This window comes from Felis catus, chromosome B1 (genome assembly GCF_018350175.1).
Source record: "Felis catus isolate Fca126 chromosome B1, F.catus_Fca126_mat1.0, whole genome shotgun sequence".
Classification (NCBI taxonomy): Eukaryota; Metazoa; Chordata; class Mammalia; order Carnivora; family Felidae; genus Felis; species Felis catus.
The window spans coordinates 163,038,886-163,059,517 of record NC_058371.1 but is presented as its reverse complement, the minus strand read 5'-3'; the positions used below and the strand labels follow the sequence as shown (position 1 = coordinate 163,059,517).

General features: G+C 43.0%; 1 protein-coding gene, 1 non-coding gene and 1 pseudogene across 4 annotated transcripts; all 3 read right to left on the bottom strand.

The window, feature by feature from the left end:
- Positions 1–10,073: 10,073 nt before the first annotated feature.
- LOC101086804 lies at positions 10,074–11,285 on the bottom strand (annotated as a pseudogene).
- Positions 11,286–14,850: 3,565 nt separating this feature from the next.
- ERVMER34-1 (endogenous retrovirus group MER34 member 1, envelope) lies at positions 14,851–20,550 on the bottom strand. 3 transcript variants are annotated; one of them, XM_019829500.3, is made up of 2 exons: positions 20,454–20,550; positions 14,851–20,167 (listed from the first exon to the last, which is right to left on the bottom strand). In XM_019829500.3, exon 2 carries the CDS (start codon positions 18,270–18,272, stop codon positions 16,536–16,538), a length of 1,737 nt encoding a protein of 578 aa, XP_019685059.3. In that variant the 5' UTR covers positions 18,273–20,167; positions 20,454–20,550; the 3' UTR covers positions 14,851–16,535. The 3 variants fall into 3 exon arrangements, with proteins under 3 accessions (XP_019685059.3, XP_044912316.1, XP_044912315.1); XM_045056381.1 differs by having other exon boundaries at positions 14,851–18,690; positions 20,454–20,477; XM_045056380.1 differs by lacking the exon at positions 20,454–20,550 and having other exon boundaries at positions 14,851–18,690; positions 20,030–20,446.
- LOC111560357 lies at positions 19,630–19,749 on the bottom strand. Its single transcript, XR_002742102.2, has one exon. It is a non-coding gene; the product is annotated as a small nucleolar RNA SNORA26 (small nucleolar RNA).
- Positions 20,551–20,632: the final 82 nt, after the last annotated feature.

Below are 20,632 nucleotides of genomic sequence, written 5' to 3'. Positions count from 1 at the left end.
TTTCACTCAGCATACTGCATTTCTCATTCCATGTTGTTGCATACGTCAGTAATCTATTTAATTGCTGAGTGGTATTCCACTGGACACATATACCACAGTCTGTCCATATGTAAGCAGTTTTCTTGTATGCATCCTTTGTCAGGTATATGTGTTGCAAATATCTTCTTCAATTCTGGGTTTCTTTTCATTCTTTTAGTAAATGAAGTCTTTTGAGAAATAAACAAGTTCTTCATTGTAATCTTCCAGTTTGTTGATTTCTATGTTGACTGTTTCTGATGTAAGAAGTCTTTGCTTACTCCAGGTTATTGAGATTTCTCCTGTGTTTTCTTCTAAAAATTTCACTATTTTAATTTGCCCATTAAGAACAGTAAACTATTTGGAATTGACTGTTGTAAGTGGTGGGATTTAGAAGTAGATCCAGATGCTTTTTCTTCCATGTGGATATCCAATTAATCCAACGTGTTAATTTTTTTTTTTTTTTTTTTTTTTTGAGACAGAGACAGAGCATGAACGGGGGAGGGGCAGAGAGAGAGGGAGACACAGAATCCGAAACAGGCTCCAGGCTCTGAGCCATCAGCCCAGAGGCCGACGCGGGGCTCGAACTCACGGACCGCGAGATCGTGACCTGAGCCGAAGTCGGACGCTTAACCGACTGCGCCACCCAGGCGCCCCCCAACGTGTTAATTTAAAAGATCATTTTCGGGGCGCCTGGGTGGCCCCCAACGTGTTAATTTAAAAGATCATTTTCGGGGCGCCTGGGTGGCCCCCAACGTGTTAATTTAAAAGATCATTTTCGGGGCGCCTGGGTGGCGCAGTCGGTTAAGCGTCCGACTTCGGCTCAGGTCACGATCTCGCGGTCCGTGAGTTCGAGCCCCGCGTCGGCCTCTGGGCTGATGGCTCAGAGCCTGGAGCCTGTTTCCGATTCTGTGTCTCCCTCTCTCTCTGACCCTCCCCCGTTCATGCTCTGTCTCTCTCTGTCTCAAAAATAAATAAACGTTAAAAACAAATTTTAAAAAAAATAAAAGATCATTTTCCCCACTTGCAGTGTCATAAATCAGGTAGCCATGTGTAGACCTATTTTGCACTGCTATTGTGTTTGATCCATTTGCTTTGTCTATCTTTGCATCAAGACCACCCAGTCTTCATTACTATTTGCTGTATAAAGACCCTTTATAGTACATCACTGAACTGAAATTTCGATTTAATTAAATTTGATCTAAATAGCCATGAGTCTAGTGACCACCAAATTGGACAGCACAGATACAGAACACTTCCATCCCCATGGGAGGTCCTGTTGATAGTACTGCTTTGGAAGACATCTAGAGCCCAATACCAGATCCTTCGTAGCAGACAGGCCATTTTGAGTTTATTGCTGGACTGCTCTTCAAAAATATCTGTGTATAATCGCATTTGAGAAATTCAAAACACATCTTCCCACATGTAGGTAAGACACCCAGCTCTTTTGACCTTGCACTTTCAGCGATGAAAATATGCTTTGGGAGACATTTCCTATGATGAGACACCATAAAATATGTAGCCCCAAATCATGTGAAAAGATGCCTGCTGTAGTACCATTACATGTAGTTTACTATTTGTTCTGGTCCAAGGTCACACTTAATTCTCTTTTAGAGGTCTTTTCTGGGCTGTCACAGCTGTGTTTGAGAGAGTTTGCCCTTACACCTGCCATCAGAAGGCTGAGTCAGATCCGGCTCCTGTGTGTAAGGAATTCCTCAAACCATTTTGTCCTGTTTATTCCACCAGTCTTGTGACATAAAATGATGCACATGTACTTATTATGTACTTCAGGTGTTACTTTTTACAGTAGATGTATTTATTTCTCCCTACAATGCTTGAATTTGAAAACTTTCTTTTTTAATGTCTTTTGTTTTATAGTACTGTGATGGCTATTTTATTTTATTTTTTTAATGTTTATTTATTTATTGAGAGAGAGAGAGAGAGAGAGAGAGAGAGAATGTGTGTGTGAGCAGGGGAGGGACAGAGAGAGAGAGAGAGAGAGAGAGAGAGAGAGAGAATTCCAAGCAGGCTCTGTGCTGACAGTTCAATGCAGGGCTCGAACTCACGACCCATGAGATCATGACCTGAGCTGAAATCAAGAGTTGGACCCTGAACTGACTGAGCCCCCCAGGTGCCTCCTGTGATGGTTATTTTAATTTGTCTTCAATTTCCAGACTTGAGTATAGCACAGGGCTTTACTGGCAGTCTACATTTCCACTGGGGCAACGAGTATTTATGGAGCACCTACTCTGCGAGGTGCCCTGAGAGAGGCCCTGGAGAGACACTACGATGAATAATAGATAATAGTTACCACTGAGCATCTATGAGAGCTCTCACATTTGCATTTGTTATTTTTAATGATCATAACAATACTCTAAGGTAAATACTGTTACCTCATTTTTCAGGCGATAAAGCTAAGGTTTTGGGAGGTCAAATTTCTGCAGCCAGTAGGTGCTAGAGCTGAGATTTAAGCTTTGAATCCCTAACCTCTCTCCCACCTCTGTGAGACCCTTCAGACTTCAAAGGAGCTTTGTTTCCTCTCAAGGAACACCTTATCTTGTAAAGGAGACAAACATGATAACCACAACCCACAGGAGAACAGACATTACAAAAGGCAGGGGGATGTACATGTAGTCAACCTGTGGGAAATGAGCCACATTGCCCAGCAACTTGGTCTTGTGAAATTGCCCTGAAATCTCTTCTTCTTCCTGAACTCCTTCTAGAATGATCTGAGAAGTAACATTTCCTCTCCCTGTCTTCATTCTGCAGCCAAGCTATTCTCTGACCCTACGTCTGAGGAAGAGGCATTGCTAACAAATGGTCAGTGCCCTCTTTAGGAGTACAATACTCCAATGATCGCTCAGAACCAGAATCTGTTAGCACCTCCAGAGCAAACCTCTGAGTCAATGTGGAAAAAGGACCCGCAAGGATGGGCCCTTAAAGGGGATTCTGCCTCTGAACATAGTGGCTGGGTCTCTAGTGCTATCTTGGACCATAAGGATAAGGACCACATCCTAGGTGTTATGGGTTGAATTCTGTCCATCCCCTGCTCCCCATATTTATATGTTGAAGTCCTAACCTCCAGTATCTTAGAATGTGACCTTATTTGGAATGTGATCTTACAGGGTCATTGCAGATGTAAATTGGTTAAGATGAGGTCGTACTGAAGTATCATCCTAATCTAATATGACTGGTGTACTTATATAAAAGGGAAATTTGGACACAGAGACATACACACACAGGGAGAACACTATATGAACACGAAGATGAAGGCAGAGGTGCCTCTACAAACCAAGGAATGCCAAAGGTTTCTAGAGATCCACCGGAAGCTGTGGGAGAGGCCTAGAACAGATTCGTCCTTATAGTCCTCAGAAGAAACTGACCCTGTCAGCCCCTTCATCCTGGGTGTCTGGCCACCAGAACTGTGAGACAATAAATTTCTGTTGTTTAAGCCACCCAGTTTGTGGTACTTTTTTATGACAGCCCTAACAAATAAATACACTAGGGATGGCAAAGAAATGAGGTGGAAGGAATCTGAGCCCCCGAGGTGCTTTAGGGAGCACAATCCCCACCAGCCTTGGTGTCTATAATCATCTGCCTTGTTTTAGGCACATACTGGCTGTGTCTTATCTGCATTAAAGCCAATACTAATTGACATTCAGGATAAAGTCCAAACTCCTTATCATGACCTACCAGGCCCATCAAGATTTGGCCCCCTCCTTCTCTCCTGCCTTGCCCCTTCTGACCCCACACATTCAGTCATATAGCACTACTGTCCTCCCAGATCCCCCTCTTAACCTCTTTCCTCTGTGCATGCTTCCTCCTCTCCTTGTAGTAGCTTTCTCACCCCTTTCTCTCTGCCTGTGTTCTTTCTTATCCTTCTTGGCTTGGCCATCTCTTTACTTAGGTTTCACATCCTCCAGAATTCCTTCCTGGACCTCCCTGGGGTCAGTTTCTGATCTCATGCTCCCAGTGCTTCCTGTTATCACAATGTAGATCCGTTATGTTGTAAACTGTGAACTACTTTTGGAGTTCGGTGCCTGGCCCATCATAAATACTCATTAAATTTTGTTCAATGGTGAAGGATCACTAAGAGTTTTCCTCATTCTATCGATGGGATGATGTGTTCCAAATCTCTAAAAAACAAACTTATGTAGATTTTTTTTTTTTTTTTGAAGAGCAGACCAACAATAAACTCAAGATGGCTATGAAATGAAGCATCTGGGATTGGCCCTTTTTTTTTTTCCATTTTAGTCATGAGTAGCTTGAAACATTTTTTTTAATTATTTAAGTATAGTTGACATACAAAGTTGTATTAGTTTGGGGTGCACAACATAGTGGTTCAACAATTCTATACATTCTACGGTGCTCACCATGGCAGGTGTATGTACCATCTGTCACCACACATTATCACAATATTATTGACTATATTCCCTATGCTGTACTTTTCATCTCTGTGACTTATTTATTTTATAACTGATATTGGCTTTCAGATGACTTGTAAAGCAGTGGGGTCTATAGAACTTATTGTGAGTTTGGAAATGTACTGTCCAATATGGTAGCCACAATCCACGTGGCCAATAAAATCAAATTTCATTCCATTCAAAGTGCAGTTTCTCAATATGGTAGGTTGAATAATGGCTTCCAAACATATCCACCTCCTAATCTCCAGAACCTGTGAACTTTATGTGGTAAAAGGGACTTTGCAGATGTGGCTAAACTAAAAATCTTGAGATGGAGAAATGATCCTGGCTGATCTGAGTGGACCCTAAACGTAATTACGTAATATAAAATGTAATATAAAACGTAATATAAACGTAATATAAAAATGTCTTTATAAGAAGGAGACACAGAGTGACTGGACAGCCAAACAGAAGAAAATAGCGCTCCAGCTGAGGCTATGCTGCTGGCTTTGAAGATGGAGGAAGGACTGTAGGGAAGGAAGCTTTGGAAGCTGGAAAAGGCAAAGAAATGGGTTTTTCCCTAGAGCCAACAAAAGATGTGTGCCCTGCAGACAGCTTAGTGTTAGCCCGTGAAACTGATTTCAAACTGTAAGACAATAAACATGCATTGTTTTAAGCCCTTGCGTGTGTGGTATTTTCTTACAGCAGTTGTAGGAAATTCATACACACAGTGGCACTAGCCACGTTTCAGGAGCACGCTGCTGGACAGTGCAGTTCTAGAATCCTCTGCTTGGTGAGGAAGTATCTATGATAGATCTAGACACCGCATCTTTCAAAATTTAGAAATTCTAAATATTAGTGATTTGCTACTTGTATCCAACATGGGTTTGGGATGTGATTCTTTTGCATAGGAAAACCAAGCCAAGAAAGCTCACGTATCTTCTGTTGAAGCACATCATCACAACTACTGTGAATCAAAGCCTGTCTCTGATATTGTGATCCGTTTCTTTCAGTAGAGACCATTTCTAAATGGCCTCGTTTACCTCATAAAAATTGACAGCAATCAGAGATGCTTCCATTCAATTCATCTTTCTCTTTGGAACACTAAAAGCATTATCAAGTCAGATACAAATGATACCCCTCTTGATAAACGTCTCACTTAATAAAAATGGTGATTTTGATGTCTCGGTTTTGTTTGGTCCATGTGTAGTCCAGGCGGGAGCCTCTGATCTTTGCTTCAAAAGGTCCCACACAATAGGCCACCCAGTGCTGTGCTGCCGGTTTCAGCATCATGCCTCCACCTGTCTGCACGCGTGGGAAGGTTTTATGACAGCCAACTGTTAAGAAAGTAAGGGGCAAACTTCTTTGAAAATGGTGTGCGTGGAGGGGGGGGGCGGGGTGGGGAAGTACCACCAGACAAACTCTATTAAGCCAATTACTAAACCACCTTGAATTATACTCCTTAACATTAACACTCTAAACCTAGTTGGAAAAGGTGGCTCATATCCCACCACTGGCAACTCTTTTTGCTTGAATTATTTTATTGTTGGAAAATATACATAACACAAAATTTCACCACTTTTTACCATTTTCAGCGTATCATTCAGTGGCATTAGGAACTTTCACAATGTTGTCCAACCATCATTACTATCTGCTCCCAGAAATTTTTCATCTTCCCAAGCTGAAACTCTGGACCCGTTAAAGAATAACTCCCCATCCACTCTCCTCCCAGCCCCTGGTAATCTCTGTTCTACTTTCCGTCTCTATGAATCTATTCTAGGAACTTCATACAAGTGGAATCCTACGGTACTTTGTCCTCTGACTTATTTCACTCAGCATGATGTCTTCCGGGTCCATACATGCGGTAGTATCGAGCAGACTTTTATTCCTTTTTAATGTTGAATAATCTCCCGCAGGATGTACACACCACATTTTCTTCATCCATTCACATCCATCAGTGGACACTGGGTTGTTTCCATCTTCTCACTATTGTGAATAACACTGCTATGAAAATTGCTGTACACACTGACGTGTTTTAGTAGGAGCCTACAAAACCCCAATAACCAGAAATTGCACAGTGGGAGAAACAGGTTTAAAGTCTCCCCTAAATTTGTGGTTATAAACTTGGCCACCCATTAGAAGCACCTGGGATGTTTTAAAAAATTCCCCATTCTCAGTCGGTTGTGCATCCGACTTCGGCTCAGGTCATGATCTCGCAGTTTGTGAGTTTGAGCCCCGCATCGGGCTCTGTGCGGACAGCTCGGAGCCTGGAGCCCGCTTCAGATTCTGTGTCTCCCTCTCTCTCTGCCCCTCCCCTGCTTGTGCTCTGTCTCTCTCTGTCTCTCAAAAATGAATAAATGTAAAAAAAAAAATAAAAATAAAAAACAAAATTCCCAATGCTCATACTGCACTCCAGACTGATATCAGATTACCTGGAAATGGGACCCAGGAATCAGTATCTTGTGTAAATCTTACCAGTTGATTCTAATGTGCAGCCAAGCTTGAGAACTAGTGCCCTGAACAGTATATTGGTAAACATAGCTTCACCTCAAGCTCGTTTCCCTTCCCTATAATCTCTAAATCATACTTAGGCTTTCCTAGACCTTCAAATCCAATTTAGCTGAATTAACTTCATTTTTCTATTTTCAAGATCTGCTAAGCCAAAGCACTTCACTTTGTAATTTAAGTGTGAAGGACGCCTGGCTGGCTCAGTCAGTAGAGCACGCAACTCTTGATCTCAGGGTTATGAGTTCAACCCCCACGTTGGGCGTGGAGCCTACTTTCAATTAATAATTAATTAACTCATTAATTAAAAATATAATTTAAGTCTGAATGGGAGGGAAATCTCAGATCTACCTATCATTATTTTTTTAATTTAAAAAAAAATTTTTTTTTTCCAACGTTTATTTATTTTTGGGACAGAGAGAGACAGAGCATGAACAGGGGAGGGGCAGAGAGAGAGGGAGACACAGAATCGGAAACAGGCTCCAGGCTCCGAGCCATCAGCCCAGAGCCCAACGTGGGGCTCGAACTCACGGACCTCGAGATCGTGACCTGGCTGAAGTCGGACGCTTAACCAACTGCGCCACCCAGGCGCCCCTCTACCTATCATTATTAAAGGAATGTTTGCTCCTATCGGAGACAAGATGAATATATTCAAATATGTTTTAAAAACACTTACGCAATTTGATCCAATAATGAAACCCTAGACACATCCTCTTTAACTTCAGGACTCAAGGTGTATTCCCACTGACACAATGATTCAATATTGCTTTGGAAATTCCGTGTTAATATAATGAAACATGAAAAGAGAAAAGCACCATTATTGATATGTGATGTAGGTGATATTCCTAGAAAATCCAAAGGAATCAGCTGGAAAATATCCTGGAGATATAAAAATAGGTAAATGGCAATAAAAAAAAGATAAAAGTCAATAGGATCCTTGTATGACCAGTAAGAGACCAATAAGAGATCTAATCTGTAACAGTCACAAAAATATAAAATACTTCAAACAACAAAAGATGTAGTATATATTCGTGTAGTTATAAACCATATTGGGGAGTGCCTCAGAGATTGGCCTGTAAATCAGGCTGCCACCCTTAGTGGCTGTAGAAACTGGGAATTTACTTAACCTCTCTGTGATTTAGTTTATCTATCTGTAACATTGAGATAACAATAGTGCCTCCCTCACAGAGCTGGGAAAATTACAAGTTGAAAATGTAGAGTGCTTAAAACAGTCCCTGCTACATAGTAAGTATCCTTTCAGTGTTAGCTTTTAACTTTATTCCTGGGAGTCTTTTGAAAAAGGAATTGAATAGATGGAGACCTGTGACTTTTTTTTTTTTTTTTTTTTTGAGAGAGAGCGAGAGCACGAACAGGAGCACAAGCAGGGGAGGGGCAGAGAGAGAGGGAGAGGGAGAATCCCAAGCAGGCAGCGTGCTGTCAGCACAGAGCTTGAGGGAGGCAGAATTGTTCTCATGAGCCATGAGATCATGACCTGAGTGGAGATCAAGTCCGATGTTTAACCAGCTGAGCCGCCAGGTGCTCCACACAGCATATTCTTAAATAGAGTGAGTTTACAGGAATAAAGGATGGAGGGAGACAGAAAATAAATAAACATCGGATGACCAGGTATGTAAGAAATAGGTTCTGAAACTTGATGCTAAATATTTTTATGTCTGTTTTCCCTCTTGAATTTATCACTGCATAATGTGTATAAATTATGCAATTTTTATTTTCCTGCAAGCCCAATTGAATATATAGAGAATGCTAAATATAAAATTTATTTATTTATTTTTATTTTTTTAAAAATTTATTTATTTATTTATTAAATCTTTTTAAACATTTATTTATTTTTGAGACAGAGAGAGACAGAGCATGAATGGGGGAGGGTCAGAGAGAGGGAGACACAGAATCTGAAACAGGCTCCAGGCTCTGAGCTGTCAGCACAGAGCCTGATGTGGGGCTCGAACTCACGGACCGCGAGATCATGACCTGAGCCGAAGTCGGCCGCTTAACCGACTGAGCCACCCAGGCGCCCCGAAAATTTATTTTTTAATTCACATGGATTAGAATATAAAAGAATGCCCAGAGGAGCGGAGGGCTATTATCAGCTTTTACAACCTATTATGGAGCCATTTCAGAATAGCAGTCGTATAGCAGAAGTCTGCTTCAGTGAAAAAGAATCCAGAAAGAGATGCAACTCCAATTTAAACTTTTTTAAAGTTTATTTATTTATTTATTTACTTATTTATTTTTGTAATATTATTTTTAATGTTTATTTACTTTTGAGAGAGAGAGAGAGAGAGAGAGAGAGAGAGAGAGAGCGCAAATGGAGGAGGGGCAGAGAGAGAAGGAGACGCAGAATCCAAAGCAGGTTCAAGGCTCTGAGCACTCAGCACAGAGCCCGACGCTGGGCTCGAACCCATGGACCACGAGATCATGACCTGAGCTGAAGTCGGACGCTTAATGGACTGAGCCACCCAGGTGCCCCATCACAGCTCCAATTTAAAAGAGAAACAGAAAACCTGGTTGTATAAGATTTTTCAAAATCACAAAGGTAAGGAAAACTAATGAATATATTTTGATAACTGATTCAAAATTTGAAAACAAATAGTCTATAGGTAAGAAATTAAATATAAAAGCTTAAATTTATGGAGAATTCTTAGTAGACAATTTTTGAAACACAACTGTGGAAGAAAAGTCCATTTCTCTCTGCTTTGAAGAACTCAACAGAAAGGGCTGGAATATCTGAATATCTGTTACAACTTTAAATATCTATAAAATGGAAAAAGAAAAGCACAATAGCAGAACGGGAGGTTTGAAAATCAAGTTTGACACAAAGTTAATCCCTCACTTCTATCTCCACTTCTACAGTCCTGGCTATAGAATCTCTTACCTTGGCCTCTGAAATAACCCTTCCTCCAGCTGGTGTCTCTGCTAATTCTGTTTCCTTTCTCGGCAAGACAGGCTGGGTGATCCTTATAATTTTTTTTTATTTTGTTACTTTTTAAATGTCTATTTATTTTTGAGACAGAGTGCATGCACCAGTGGGGGAGAGGCGGAGAGAGAGAGGGAGACAGAGGATCCAAAGCCGGCTCTGCGCCGACAGCAGAGAGCCTGATGCGGGGCTCGAACTCACAAACCCTGAGATCATGACCTGAGCTGAAGTTGGGTGCTCAACTGACTAGGCCACCCAGGTGCCCCCTGAGCGATCCTTTTTAAAGGATCATTGCTTTTCTGAAGCACTTAAATAAAAGTCACAACCCCTAGTCAGGCTGACACAGCACATGACCACTCTACCTTCTCCTACCTAGTTTCAGTGGCTGAACTGTCCCACTTGAATCTTTATACCAGCTGTTTCCTCTGCCTGGAATACTCTTCCTGGCCCCCATCTCCATAAGGCTGGATCCTTTTTATCCTTTGGACCTCAGCTTAAATTTTTCTTCCTCCACAAAACCTTATCTGAGACCCCAGCTTAAAGTAATAATGAAACTAACATTTATAAATTATTCTTCTATATGTCAGGCATTTTCTGACACTTTGTGTGCAAAGCTCATACTATCTCACAAAAACCCAGTGAGATAGTTTATTATTTGTCAAAAAGAGCGTTTATTATTACTTATTTATGCTGTTATGCTTTCTTGCCAGATGCCTTCGGAACAGGTGCTTTCTGACCCTTCAGAGCCTTTGGAGGCACTGCCTTCTGGCCTGCAGCGTTCAGGACAGGAACATTCTAGGCTGGAACCTTCTTGCCCACAGCAGCCATCTTTTTTGCTGGCACCCTTGCAGCAGCTGCTGAAGCCGCACCCTTAGCAGCAACTGCTTTTTTGGGGAGAAGCTTTCAGGAGAGTTGCTTTTTGTAGCTTCCTAACTTCAAGCTTGGTTATTCTGTTCCTCATTTTCTTTGCCTTCATGACTTTGTAATGATCAGAATCTGTCATCTTGGCTTTCCTTTCTCTGGTTTCAATTTTCTTGGCCCATCTCGTGGCTGCCCGTTTGATATCTGCCTTCTGCCAGGCTTGTCAGACATACTTCTGGCAGGCACTGTGAGGGAACTTGACGACAGTCAGTGAGTGGCATGCACCTGAAAGGCACAGCCTGTCTCCTCACCTGACACAAAGGTCCATCAGCCAAAGCCCTGTTCTGGTCAATACCATCTACGATCATGAACAGCTTCCCAGCGTGAGGTCCAAGGGAGACGTAGGCCACCCTGGCCAATCTCCATGAAATGCTGTGCTGGCGGCATTTGGCGAGAAGCTGGATTTTATTTTTATTATCATTCCCATCTTGTAGTAAGGAAACTGAATCCCCAGCAAAGGTATGCAAAGATCCCGATATAACTGAAAGGCTAGCTTGTCGCAGATTTCACTTAATTGCTCTGCTGGGTATAAGGTAGCCTGCCAACTACTCATAATCACATCACTCTGTTTTTATTTTTACTTTTTTGAAGTGTGATTTGTTTGTTTGTTTTTCTTCTCTTGATCGAATGTGAGCCTTAATTCTGTTTTGTTCACTGCCGTGTGTTCTGGACCTAAAACAATGGCTAGCACAAACTCAACTACCGTTTGTTGAATGAATGGATGAGTAAATAAGCAGATAATTAGGAAATTGCTGAACTTGATGAAGAAAACATACAGGATTACGAAAGGACAAAAGGATCGTTTTAAAATTCTCGTTCAAACGTTTACTCTGGAAAAAAAAAAAAAGCCCACCTTTTTACTCTGAATTATAGATTCACAGAAAGTTGCAAAAATATTCACCCACATTCCCCCAGTAGCAAAACTATAATATCAAAACCAGGATATTAACATTGGGGGGCGCCTGGGTGGCTCGGTCTGTTGAATGTCTGACTTCTGCTCAGGTCATGATCTCACAGTTCGTGTGTTGGAGCCCCAAGTCAGACTCTGTGCTGACAGCTCAGAGCCTGGAGCCTGCCTCAGGTTCTGTGTCTTCCTTTCTCTCTGCCTCTCCCCCACTTGTGGCTCGCATGCTCACTCTCTTAAAAATAAATATTAAAAAAAAATTAGAAAAAAGAAAATTAACATTGGTATATCATGACAGTGTTCCATGGTTTTATGTGTTTTGTCATGTGTAGATTCATGTAACCACCGTCACAAGCAAGACACGGAATTATGTCACCACAAGGATCTCCTTCAAAAATAGATTATTTTGAAAATATAATAATATTTGGAAAAATTTGGAAATTTTGGAAAATTGAGAAAATCATCCACATTTTCCTTAACAATTATTTTTTTTTAATTTTTTCATTGTTTATTATTTTTGAGGAAGATAGAAACAGAGAGCAAGCAGGGAAGGGGCAGAGAGAGAGGGAGACACAGAATTGGGAGCAGGCTCCAGGCTCTGAGCACTCAGGACAGAGCCTGACGCGGGGCTCAAACTCACAGACTGCAAGATCATGACCTGAGCTGTGGTCGGCCGCCCAACTGACTGAGCCACCCAGGCGCCCCAACAATTATTTTTATTATACGTGTTTTCCCATAGTTGTTATTACTTTGTGCTATAATTTTTTTTAATGCTCAATGGAATCCTCTTAATTTTTGATTTTTGCAGATCTCTTGGTTTGAAAGTTACATTCTACAAAATTGTTGCAAGGTAATAATGCAACTGTTCCTCCTGAAATACTCCTTTGCAGGAGTGCTGGTTAAGACTGCTACATTTAAATACTCTATCTTCTATAAAGTCACAATGTAATCATCACAACAAAAAGTATTTGTTCCCCAGTCTTCCATCTGTATAACACAGAATTGAGTGAGGAACTGACTTCATTTCCTTTAAGTAATTTAAGTGGTTTTCTTGATCACTTTCATTTTGTACTTAGATTATCTAGATCCCAATGATGAATCAACTTTTAAAGAGGTTATCTATATACCTATTCATTTATGATATATATATATATATATATGTATATATATATATATATATATGTGTGTGTGTGTGTGTGTGTGTATACCTGTTCATATATGATAAAATAGTTCATTGTTTCCGGAAAAAAAAATAGACTGACATGAAAAGCTGGGGTTCAGGAGTGAGTGCTCAAGAAAGAATTCTTGAGACATCTTTGGTGCAAAAAGTTGGTCTTCCTAAAGGGGACAGGACCTGTGGGCAGAAAGAGCTGCACTGGGGATGTGAGGAGTGGCTGATTACACACTTTTAAGTCAGGAGGGGGTTAGGGATCGCATAAGTCTCTAAGGAATTTGGAAGCAAGGTTTCCAGGACCTTGAGGGGCTGGGTGTTGTTGGGAAAAGGTAATTTATTACTGTAGCAAAACCTTAGTCATGAGACCTTTCAGATGTGTATCAGTGGGCCATATACATATACATGTACATGGAGGATGATTGCTAACATATATCTTGGTGGGGTGGGTAGAGTTAAAGGAAGTTTCTACAGGGATTTTTTTTTTTTACATGATCCTGGAGGTTGGGCTAATGTCAAGCTAAGGTTGCCTTTTTCCTCTAGCAAAGTATTAACATCGAGGCAGCTTAGCTCCTTGAGGAAGGTCACTCTGCCTGTCCCAAGTACTTGTCAATGGGCTGCAAGTTATAAGGAAGTTTAATTTTTTCTGTATTCCTTTTGCCTTTGTTCTCCACATCACAGAGGAGTTGAAGAAATCAGTATGAACTAATTTATTTTACTATGTCTAGACATAGACATATAGGTACCAATGCATATACATGGATTCATGGACACAGATTTCCTAGCTTTGTCCATCAAGGGTGGGCACCCTAATAGCAGTGGCAATGAGCATACCTTGTACCCTGCTTTTGGGTTTCTCAATAACATTATCAGGAAAAGGAACCATGGTTCCTTGGAATATGATGGGTCCTGAGGCTGGGCAGGAAAACCATAAGGTGAGGCTGGAGCATCTTGATGCTCCAGGAAGGAAGTGTGAAACATAAAACAAAACAAAGGACGGGAGTATGTCAAAAGGATCCGGGAGCCAACTTGAAAGAGCTCTCAGAGGACACAGCTGGGACAATTTGAGCAATAGTAAAAATGACAGTCCTGCATTACAACCAAAGAACAATGTATATATCCAAGAGTCCATACTGATAAAAATGACTGAAATAAATCTTACTGGCAGTAGAATTTCAATTAATAAACAGAGAAGTAGAAAACCACCACGTAAAGGCCACAGTGATAATTGCGGTGGCATGATCTACTGTTAATGCTACAATTTTGACAGTTCAACTTTAAAAAGAAACAGGGCATTTGCACGATACTTCGATTTTGATGTTTTCAATTCAGGCTACCAAAACTTCTAAAATGGTATCAATCTGCAAACAAAACACTTAAGAACAAGATCTTTTGGAGAGCCACCTTAGTCCTATTTGTAGATTTAAGACATTGAAATCATTCACCACTGTAACAATCATTTGGAGGATTAGTGTTAATACTAAAAGAATTGATTACAATGGCTCTTGATTTGTGGCATCTTTGAGTCTCAGTAAATGTTGATAAATAATTCAGTGAATCGCTAAAACATCTGGTGAGCCTTTTGAGTTGGCTAATAAATAATGAACTCTTTTCCCAACCAATGTATTGTGTTCGGCTGAATAATGGATATTTTCCCTGTAAGTTTCACATATCAAAAATGTCTTTGGGTCCATCATTAGTCAACTTGAAACTATTTTCTAGGACTGTCCATCCCCTACAAACTTTAAATATGGAAGCAGGAAAGCCTATCTTCTAACCCAATAATGTGGGGCTTAACATATTTCAGAACCATTCATGCTATTTGATAAGACTATCTTTCCAACAGACATTTTCTATCATGCCAATGACCACACTCTCCTTTCACTTAGTCATTGGCATTGTGGAATACGCGTTTAATAAATACATTTGTATGTACGTATGAGGTTTCGGATGTACCTGACTACTTGAAGGGAACAAAGCAAGCCAGAACGAGAACTCCAACTTTTATAATCAACTTTATTCAAAAGTTTTCAAATTTACACCTGACAAAAGTCAATGCAAAAGTTCAAATCTGCCAGAGACTCATATTGGCTACAGGTGAACTCAATCTTACATTTAGTTAAGCAATGCCCATGGTCAACTGTGAGGGCTTTGCACGCATTCTTTCATCTCACCACAGCCCTCTTCACTGTGATTCCACAAATACACCTGTCTTTGTGAAGCTTACATTCTGGCAGGGAGCAGACAGCAGGCACACAAGCAAACAAATAATCTAGTTTTGTCTTAAACTTCTTTAACACTGACTATGAACACTGAATCCAAGGGCCAGTGGCTATCAACCTTCTATTATGAAATTAGTAACAGACTCATTTTTATGGCCAAAAAAGCTAAGTAAGCAGTACTGGCCCTACCCACCCTTACTGTTTAATTCCATTTTACAGAAGAAAATTGAGGTTACTATGAATCTAGATTTCTTTTCCCCATATCTTCCCTTGACGGCTTAACACTTGTGCCACTCTAACACAGCACCCTGCATCCGTCATCTGCCTTATGATCCACATACCACACCGGATGCTGAGCCCTGCATGCTTATCTTCCAGTGGCTTCTCTAGTTTCAATGCCAAGAGTTCAGCCACATTTTGCTTAACACACACAGGGAAGAACTGTTATTACGCTCTGTCTCACTGGACTAGGCTGTTTCTTCAATCTTTTGACAACACTACTATGAACTATAAACCCACTTCTAAGGTGTACCCAGAATTACTGGGTTTATGTTGCATAACTTGTAAGAATTATTTTCTATGAAAAAGTTGTCAATTTGCTAAAATGTTCATCAGTTTGTTTATATTCAACTTTTAAAAAAGGGGGTGAGACTCTCACTGCCCACGCCTCTTATATGTAGTCACCTTCATTAGCTTCTGACTTATCCTTTCTGAGTGGTCTATTTGCAAAACTGAGTAAATCTACATATATACACATGTATACTTTATTTCCTCTGCTTTATGAACGGCAGTGCACCAGATACCCTGTTGTGCACCTTGCTCTTGTTTTTAGGAATAATGTAATCTTTAACATGTCATCTACCCTTGGAGTTTATTCACCTACAAACTGGAGAGGATTCTATAGAAAAATGTAAGGACCTCACCACAGGACTGGGCAGATGACGTGTTCAATACAGTAAATGCTGCCCCGTCTCTACAATCCTATCCCCTGCCTCTGCCCATGGGAAATCAGATGGCTACCATTCACCCCAGACAAACCTCCCCTTTAGACTGGAGATTAAATGTACACGGGCAACCAGGAGGGCACATCAAATCCTCCCAGCTATTAAAGGGTTTACAGCTTCCTCCTGAAGGGAAAGTCTTCAGTTATTAAACACACAGGTTCAAATGGTTGAGGGCCTACGAATTAACAGATTGATAGGAGCAACATTTATCATATATGTATGTGGAAGCCTGTAAAGGGCCGCCACTGAACAGCCAGGGATAAGGTTTTATATACCAGCTTAATGGGATGGGGAGTGGGTATTAAGGCTTCAGTGGAAAGTATGGAAGGTGCAGTTAGGGCTTATTTACACAATTCTTCGGATGCCCAGATACCAAGTCAGGCTCCTCCCTTACAAAAGGCTCCCTGGAGAGAGGGTTAGGACAGCTGAATTCTCAGAAAGGCCTGCTTTACTCATCAAAGAGAAGTCTGAAGTAGGCCTCTTTCTGCAGCTGCTGTTTGTTCAGATGCTGTCAGTGCAAAGGAGTCTTTATGCCCTTCTGGTGGGGCTGGTCCCCTGGTTTCCTTGTTTGAAACCTCACATGAAGTTCCACAGGCAAGGAGCCCCGTGTAGTGCTGTGAAGAGGACACTTGGGCAGGAACTCGGGAGGTGAGAGATCTGCGAACGGCAACACAGATGAGAACAATGATGAAGCCGAGCAGAACAAATCCAAACATGTGGCCCCAATGTCCACTGAACCAGTCTCTCACTCCTGAGACGAGGTCAGTCCAATTAAAGGCTAATTCCCTCATTCGACGTCGACTGTCGATCCGTTCCTTCACACTGTTCAAAAGAAACCTCACTTCTTTTGACTTGTTTACATAGAGGCAGCACTGGTTGCCAACGATCGTACACGTTCTTCCTTGTTGAGCAGCCGATAGATCCAGATGGTGATTTTGGAGTGCAGAGAGTAAGCTGCTAACTCTTGACTGGCGCGCCTCCGAGGTCTGCACCGTGGCAGCCAATCCTTGTTCGGTGGCTTTGGAAATGTTTAGAATTGCTTCTTCTAGATCAGAAGTTCCCAATCTTGAAAAAAGGGCCCTTGACGAATTGGGGTTGTGATAAACGGGTGGAGGGTCTATGACGTCTCGTTGCGTACGTCTGTGTGGTGCTACTTTATGTATTAAGGAGCCCACACCTGTAATCTGGCTACCATTGAAAGCGGGATACTGGCTGACGGAAGGTGCTAGGTAGCCGAGTCCACATCGCCCTGACCAGTTAGGTGGGAACTCCTTATATACTTTATTACCACATAAGATAAAAAGACCAGAGTTGTTCACGGACAAGGTCAGAGTGGAACGTGTGACCCACCAGGCTGGCATCGGGTGTCCACCATGACCTTTGTCATTAGTTATGTTGGCATCTGCACATCTCCATTTACCATGTGCCTCTGTCAGCCTATAAGAACAAAACAAGTTGCGAAATATCTGGTATAGAAGACCTTTGGTTTGATTCTGGCAGCTATAGAGATAGGTGTCATTACCTAACCAGGTCATTCCAGAATTTTGGTCCACCCATATGTAGTCTTGGGTATTGGGCAGACCGACCAGGGGAAAAGGTGAGCTGTTCCAGGTCCCAGTCGTGTGGCCTGCAAACCAGGAATATTGTCCAGTGACTAGGCAAACATTTGCATCATAATAATCCGTCTTGGACTCATTTGCAACATCTATAGAAGGTCTGAAGGTGCCATCTGTGGAATCAAACCATATTGTTTGATTACAGTATTGTTTTGGTACGTCACCTAGGAAGGGTCCAGTGCCATTTTTGTTTTCAATGCAAACAGAAAAATTTCCCTCCAAAAGTCTCACCTGAGTTAATGACAGACCTTGAGCTTCTGCAGAAGTTTCCCAATGCCAAAGTACTCTACCATAGGAGGAAGTAGAGTGATTGTGTCCTCTTGTTTGTGGATACCATTCCCTTTTATGCATCCACTGTCCAGAATGGGTCCACCAGGTGCTTGCATGGGCAGGAACAAAAACTAATTCAGGTTCTTGTGCGTTATCTAGGTGTTGACATAACCAGCAGTCAGATAAATTAGCTAAGGTGGCCAGGGTTTGGAAGAGGGGTGGGAGTGGGTACCGGGATTGTGCTTGAATTGTTGAAAAAGCAGTAACGGTTAGCTGAAGCAAGACACAGTTTGAAAGGGAGCCCATAGTGGAGGGACAAAGGGAGACAAGATTAAGACAAGCAACCTCCACCCAATCTTTCTATAAATAAAAGAGGTTTGTTTTTGTTTTTAATTTCTAGGTCAGAGAGCTTCCCAAGTCCGGGAGAGAGGCTTCAAGGGAAGATAAATGAAGACAACGTTCTTGATCCAAGATCTTGGACAAAGCTGCCTACTTCATGGTGTCATCTGCTTCTGGAACCTGGGAATCCTCAACTTGAGGTCACTCGTATGGATGGCCTTCTCACTATCATGTAGGTGTTGATCTGGATCTAGCTTGGTGTGTCTCATGTGAATCCAGGAAGATTTTTATTTCGAGGGCAGTGTTAGCAGTCCTTCTAAGGCCTCTTCCCAGTGAGGTCATAATGCATGTTTTCTTCTAAAAACTTTGATGGATGCTCCAACCCCTGGTAGAAAGGTATGGCAAGGCTCTTTAGTAAGTGAAGATCATGTGTTTTTCACCTGTTGGTGATATGCTCCAATACTTCTCTCTACATAACTGTCTAAGTACTGTTCGCTCAAGGGCCCATAATGCTCACCCAAACAAGGAATGGAAGCAGCCCTGGGTGTAACGCCCGAGGTCGTGAAACCCCCCACAAGAGACCACCAGAGTCGTAAGTCAAAGCCAAGCGGCAAGGGTCGTTTATTGCAGGTTCGAACCTGGACCTCCGCGCACTCGTTGCCAGTGACGCTAAGAGGCCCCGATCGGGGTTGGTACAGCGTTTTTATAGACAGAGACAAATAGCATAGGGGAGGTTTCAGATTATGGGGGGCCTGATTAGTTGATTTTAAAGTAAGGACATTTGTTGTTCTCTGATTGGGCGTCCTTTGTCTGTCCTTTGGCGGGAAGGCTTTGTCCGTTACTTGTGGTGGGAGAAAAAGGGGGAAGGGGGAAGGGGGAAGAGGAGGAATGTGTTAAGCAAGCAAGATTACAGAAGCGAGAAAATGCTGGTAAGTATTTTCATAATCTTAGGGTATAGCAAACTAAGTCTAGAAAAATGTAACGGTGCTCACATCGAACAATAGACAAGACATACAAAATTTTAAATTCATTTTCTACATGGGGTGACCAAAAATGGGTCAATTTCAAGTATTCTGGACCTGTTGTTTCTACCCAGTGAGGTGTGGCTCCAGAGGCTTTATGACCTTTGTGAGCCAGTGTCTTCAGATGGTCTCAATTTACAGTCTCACTCTCACAGGTTGTTCCTTCTTCAGTGACAAATACCAACACTTGAACTGAATGTACCATCAATGTCAAGGTTAAGTTTGAATCCACCATTTGTGCTCTGAGATGTGTTAAAGTATCACAAGGGTGCTTGAACCGAAAGAAAAATTTCCTCTGGTTCCGCTGTGACTCCAGACAGGATCCAGAGAGGAGTTTTAGTCTCATCCCTGGGTTTTATGGAGACTTACTTTACCCTTCTGTGTTAGCCTCTTAAGGCACTGCGTCAACCTTAAAAGGGCACAGGAAAGGGCGGTCTGGGGTTTTACAGGCTTCTCCACGACCCCTGCTCTCCTCTCCCGACAACACCCCCTGCACCTCAGCGGTTTCCAGGGCCAAGTCGGAAAACCCACCGGAAGCAGTTGTCCTGAGGGGCGTGGGGGAGCGGGGAACTTACATGCTCTCTATCCGGAGGGGCGGCCAATTGGGGGGCCTTGGAACCAAGCACGTGGGAACCCCCGGTCGCCATTGGCCACGTGCTCCGGGCCGAGCGCCTCGCTTTTCCCCCCAGGACGGGGACATACCTGAGCCTGTAAGTCAGGCCGCTGCAGCCCCGCACACGTCGGAGACCGACTCCGCAGGCCCCGGGTCGGGCTCCCGCATTCGCAGGCGGGGGCCGGGCCCCGAACCCGCCGCAAAGCAGCCGCCACTGCGGCCGCGCCCTGGGGGAGCAAAGCGCAAGATGGTTAGGGCGCCCGGGCCTGCCCGCGGGGAAGCCTCCCGGCGGCTCCGCGCGGCGTCTATGCCTCGCGTGGCTCCGGGACGGGCTGGACGGCCCGCCCCCCGGGCCGCCGAGGGCTGCTCTACCCCTCCGTTCTGGCCGCCGGGAGCAGCGGAGCTCCGGGCGGGCAAAGCTCGAAGGAATGCGGGGCGAGCGCAGCCCCACCCGGGCCCGGAGGCCGGGCGTTCTCCCCGCCGCAAGGGACCTGAGAATCGAGCCCCACTCACCGCCGCACTCCGTGAGACACAAAAGCCCGCGAACACCAGAGACCCAGCCAGAGGCCGGGGCTAGAAAGTAGGCAGCCAATCCCCGGGAAGGGGGCGGGGAAAGGACGAGGCGGTGGGGGAGAGCAGCCAATCCTAGGGAGGCCTGGGGCGGGGTGGCAGGGAGAGCAGCCAATCCTCGA